Raw genomic sequence first — 6,000 nt, forward strand, 5'->3', positions numbered from 1 at the left:
TGACCAAGAAAATCATCATTCTCCAAATCAAACAGATCACCTTAATTGCAATTTCTTCAAGTGATTAGCAACTTGCTTACTGATAGAGATTTGATTTCAATTGAATTGTGTTATACTCATCGCATCTTGTACTAATATTGCTTTATTAATCGTTGGGAAAAGTTTGGAATTGACCCGCTGCATGTTATTCAAATTCAAGTGTGATTATCGTGGAAAGGTAAACAGAACAAATTAATAAGAGATTTACCATCACGTTTCAACAATAGAAACCTGGATTATTCACAATTGAACACAGAAATGTCCAGTGTACCGCCTCCAAATGCTTATAAACCAGGAACCGTCTTGACGGTGGGCTCCCATACTGCAATTATTGTTAAATATATATCTGAAGGTGTGTATTTTTTTTTTCTAGGGTCTCACTAGTTTTGATAAAATTTCATATAAATACTAACAAAAATATAGGTGGATTTGCACATGTTTATAAAGTTGAAATAAGCCCCAAGTATGCTGATTCCAAAATTGCATGCTTGAAAAGGGTTGCTGTACCAGACAAAGTTAGTTTGAATATATTAAGAGCAGAAGTGGATTCAATGCAAAGAGTTAAAGGTCATCGTCATATTGTTTCATATATCGACTCTCATGCTGCAAGAATGCCAACTGGTACAGGGTATGAAGTGTTTGTGCTAATGGAATACTGTGCCAACAAAGGGTTGATTGATTTCATGAATACTAGATTACAAAATAGATTGAGAGAAGATGAAGTTTTAAGAATAATGGGGGAAATAACGGAAGGTGTTGCTAATATGCATGCATTAGATCCATCATTAATTCATAGAGATATTAAGATTGAAAATGTCTTGATCTCAGAAAATGGTGATTATAAATTATGTGATTTTGGTTCTGCTTCACCAGTTCTGCGTCCTCCAAGAGATGCTGATGAATTTGCCATATTACAAAATGATGTTTTGAGAAATACAACTGCTCAATATAGAGCACCTGAAATGATTGATCTTTATAGAGGATTACCAATTGATGAAAAATCAGATATTTGGGCTTTGGGTATTTTTTTATATAAACTTTGTTATTATACTACTCCTTTTGAAGAAAAAGGTGAAACTGCAATTCTTCAATCACAGTTTACTTTCCCAAGATACCCGCATTATTCTGATAGATTAAGAAATTTGATTTCTGTTTTATTAAGAACTGATCCACGTCGTCGTCCAAATGCTTATCAAACTTTGGAAGAAGTTTGTAAAATGCGCTCAGTTTCTGTCCCAATTGAAGATTATACCAAGAAGAAACATACTTCCGCTGCTACATTCAAACCAAAAGTTCATGCTACAAAAGTTCCATTACCGCAAGCCCAATCCCAAGGAAAAACAGAAAATTTCTCTTCTCAACCTCAAATTCAATTACCTTCAACTGCTAACTCAAATAAACCACAGTTTGTGAAAGACTTCAAACATTCAGCTTCTTCCGGAGATTTGTCAAATTTACCAAGATCTGCTGTATCTACTACTCAATTACAACCATCAAATAATTTAAGACCACTTAAAGACTTAAATTCAAGACCAGTAAGCTCTTCATTAGAATCAGCAGGTAATTCAAAAGATCCTTTTGCTGATCTTGATACTTCAAATTTCTTGAAAGCCAAAAGTTCAAGTCCACAACCTCCTCCAAAACCATCAAGACCAACATCATCATCTGCAAATATTTACAGTACTAGTCATAGTACTAGTGAGGTTAATATTAATAAATTAAGCTCATCAGTTGGTAATTTGAATGTTAATGATAAACCAAAATCTTCAATTCCACCACCAGTTCCAACTAAACCAAAATATGTTGATAGTATTGTTCAAACTGATGATGAACCGTTAGTCACAAAATCAAAAACTGAAGATTTCAAGAAACCAGCATTACCTAGACGAATTTCACATAAAAGACCTCAAAGTATGTATTCACTACCATCACAAGGTCAAGTTTCTCAACAAAAACAATTATATGAAACAAGTAATCAAAGTCAAAATGATGTTAATGAGCTGAAAAAAATCATCACTGGCTTATCATCACAATCAAACACTGTTGAGCTATCTCCAGGTGATCATCACATCAACAGTAATGTTGATTTCCTTAAAACTTTAGATAAACAGGATTCAGGTAAACCATGGGCCAGTGCACAACATACAGGTGAAAGTGTTAAATCATTACGTCGTATCAGTACCGGAAGTAAAAGAGTTAATTCGCTGATTGGAACTTTTACAGGGAAACTGAGTCGTTCACATAGCCGCTCACAAAGTCGTAATAGCTCAAGAGCTTCTTCCATTCATGAATCAGCCGGTGTTTATTCATCAAATACTGGAAATTCTCATAAATTTAGATCATCATCTGAAAGTATCGAAGAGGAAATCATCAAACCTGCAGAAAGAAAATCCATTGGTCGCTCTAATTCAATTCAAAGAAGAGTTCAAGCATTACTTAACAGAAACAATGATCCACCAATCATTAAAACTGCTAAAGGGTATGGTAATGATTCATCAAATCATACTGGCTCAAATAATAATAACAATAATAATCATAATGGTTCTAGTAATAACGATAGTATTGGATTTGATGGATTCAAAAAACCAACAATTATTAAAAGGAAACCACCCGTGCCTGCCAAGAAATTGGGTCCTAAAACACCACCATTATCAGCCCAATCTACACCAAGTACAGTCACTAAAACACCAAAAGGTTCTATAAAAGCTGTTGAACAAGAATCACCATCAACATTGAAAAAATCAGCACCACCTCCAAAACCTAAGAAACCAACACATTTACAAACTCTGGCAGTTAGTGAAGATAATGATAAAGACACTTTAGAGGTTCCAAGTGCTAAAAAGCATCTAAGAAATAATAGTATATCAAGTGAAATTTCAATTCCAGATATTGATGATTTGGAAGAAGATTTTAATAGAAGATATCCAAGTGCTGTTTAAAATCTGGTAACAGCAAAATAATTTCCGTAATACAATACATATATGTACAAATAAATAGCATTCCCATTTGATTTACATCATAAATGTACCACATAAAAACTCTGTAACTTCAAACTTGTAACTTGTAACCACTATGTATTTTTAATGTTATGTTTCATCAAGACATGTTGCTTCAGAGTCTCATAAAACAAATTCAGCTACAATATTCAATGAAGACTTTAATCCTGCTCCTAAATTCGATCGTACTCTTTCGTTAAATTGATTATATTTAAATTGTACACGTTATATTTCTAAATACAGTTTGTATTAGTTTTCAATGATGCATTCAAGAACTACTATCATCAAACTCTTCTATAGAATCCAGAACAAAATCAGTACCTTCTTCAAATCTTTCTTCAACTATATTATCTAAACCATCAGTATCAGATTTTAATACTCTACCAAATTTCTTTCTTGGTTTTTTGGTTTCTGAACCATCTGGACCCCAACATGAATGATTTTTACTTGTGAAAATTAATGAATTTTTGAAAAACCAATCGGTCATTGCTTCATCAACTAATGGAACTATTGGTCTAAGAGTCTTTCTATCAAGATATGCAATTGTAGCTTTAACAACGTTACGTACTTCACGATGACCTAACAGATGGACTATACCTGAATAAGCCTCACCAAATCCGAAAAATATAATTTTAGAAGCTTTAAAATATTGAATATAATTATCCCATAGATATAATACAATTTCTTGTGATGCATTCAGTGGATTATATGCATCATCTTTTGATGAGGTTTCTGGGATATTGACATCAATGAACCCATAGTTCTGTTGTCTTGACCATTCAATCAATTTTAAAGTTGAATCCACAATTACTGAACTACTTGGATTTATTAAACCTGTTAAAGGATCTGTTTTAGCCCAAATTTCAGCTGGATCATGAACAGCTATTATAATTGTTTCTGAATCATAAATATCTGGACTTGCTAATATTTGATCATCACTTGCACTAACAGAATCTTGTTTATCATTTAATACTGGTAAGCTAACAAAATTATGTTTAGTCAATAAATTGTTGGCTTGTTGATTACGAACAGCTTCTTGTAAGTTATAATTTTTGTTACCTTCATTAACTGGTAATGAATGATCCACTGCAGAATGACCAGGTTTTAGTGATTTGAAATATTTGGATTGAATTTCAATAACTTCATCAATTGTTTCGACAGCTTCATTTTTTGGTAATTTTGTCTTTAATTCATCTGGTGGTTCACCAACTAAAACTTTAGCCACTGCTAAAGCAGAGACTGCAATTGAATCTAAATTATAACCACCTTCTAAAACAACACATAAATTACCTTTAGCAAGTGATTTTAACATGTGTGTCATGTGACCATAGGCACCAGGACTAACGTGACATTGACCAATCATATCACCATCAGCAGCATCAAATCCAGAAGATATGATAACGAGATCTGGATCAAATTCATAACAAATTGGCATAATAACTTTTCTAAAAGCATAGATATAATCACCGTCACCCATACCACCTACAGGCCATGGAATATTAACATTTGAACCTTCAGCAGCACCTCCACCACATTGGTTTGCAGCACCGGCTAAAGTACCAGGGTAATATTTACCTTGTTCATATCTATGTAAAGAGATATAAAGAACTCTTGGATCATCATAAAATGCCTTTTGAGTACCATTACCATGATGAACATCCCAATCTAAAATAACAATTCGTTTCACAGATTCAGGATAATTTTTCAAAATATTCTTTGCAGCAACAGCAACATTTGAAAAAAGACAAAACCCACCAGGGGTATCAGGTTCAGCATGATGACCTGGTGGACGAACCACAGCAAGTGCATTTTTAACTTTACCTTCAACAACTGCTTTACAAGCTTCGATTGTACCACCACAACTTAATTTGGCACCTAAATATGAATCATGATTGAAATAAACAGAATCACCTTTTTCAGTTTCTTCCATTAATTTTTCTTTAGTCATTGAATTTGTACTTTCTAAAAATTTCAAATGTTCTTCAGTATGAACTTGTAAAATTTCTTCAGCTTTTGCCTCACGAACTGGTAGTTTCAACATTAAATCACCAATATCTTCAATACCGGATAATGTTGGATCTTTGATTAAACCAGCTTCAGCTAAGATCTTATAGATACGATAAATACGTCTTGGATCTTCTGGATGTGGATCAATATATTCATAATAAGATGTGAAAATTTTAGCATGATAACGCATACGAACATCATAGCATAACCCAGTTTTCAATGGGATATAATGTATCTTTGGCGGTACAATTGGAACAATTATTGATTTTTCACTAACGCCATTCAACGGGGTGATAGAATTTCCATTATTTTGAACAATAGCAGCATCATCTCTTGTAACAACACCTTCAACTTCATCAATTTTACGCTTTTCACGTTTTTCTGTATCTGGGGTTATAACTGGTTCAGCATCCGGTACTATTGTATCTTTTTGTTCTTGTTCTTCATTTTTCAATTCAACTTTTGCCTCAATGGTGGAGGAGTTATCACCTGCAGCAATGGAGTTTGCACCATTGGATTCTTCTTTAACTTCGTTGGTGCTCATTGTGATATTTGAACAGCTCTTTATATTGGTATAAGATCAACAAATGTATTATTTTACTTGCAACGTTGTCCTCTTTGTCTTATCTCGAGACCCTTCAAAGTATCTATTTCGTGTGCTCTTATAAATTTCCTGTCAAAAGCGCCTATCCTGAGCCTGGTGATCACTAACCGCTGTTTCTTTCAATTAAAAACAAGTATTCCTATAAGCACAGTACCCTTCTAGCCTTTACTCTGACCAACTCTTCCTTAGCACACTCCCTGTCTTTAAACAACCTGTCGTTTGTATCTCCAGAAGCGCTGTTTGTCAATCAGAAAGCGTCAAAATTCAATTCGAGAAACCAAAACAAAACAAATTCAAAAAATGAAAATCTCGAGAAAATCCGAAACCAGAACATCCAGACACCACGGACTTTTT

At 33.7% G+C, this 6,000-nt stretch overlaps 2 protein-coding genes across 2 annotated transcripts; one reads left to right on the plus strand and one right to left on the minus strand.

The window, feature by feature from the left end:
* Positions 1–297: 297 nt before the first annotated feature.
* On the plus strand, positions 298–2,978 carry PRK1 (serine/threonine protein kinase PRK1; the record flags this gene model as incomplete). The annotated part of the gene is made up of 2 exons (XM_011276244.1): positions 298–395; positions 497–2,978. 2 exons carry the CDS (start codon positions 298–300, stop codon positions 2,976–2,978), a joined length of 2,580 nt encoding a protein of 859 aa, XP_011274546.1.
* Positions 2,979–3,303: 325 nt separating this feature from the next.
* Positions 3,304–5,586, minus strand: HDA1 (histone deacetylase HDA1; the record flags this gene model as incomplete). The annotated part of the gene is made up of 1 exon (XM_011276245.1): positions 3,304–5,586. The coding sequence occupies one exon, from the start codon at positions 5,584–5,586 to the stop codon at positions 3,304–3,306; it is 2,283 nt and encodes a 760-aa protein (XP_011274547.1).
* Positions 5,587–6,000: the final 414 nt, after the last annotated feature.

Source organism: Wickerhamomyces ciferrii, contig 00085 (assembly GCF_000313485.1).
Source record: "Wickerhamomyces ciferrii WGS project CAIF00000000 data, strain NRRL Y-1031 F-60-10, contig 00085, whole genome shotgun sequence".
Lineage (NCBI taxonomy): Eukaryota > Fungi > Ascomycota > Saccharomycetes > Phaffomycetales > Wickerhamomycetaceae > Hansenula > Hansenula ciferrii.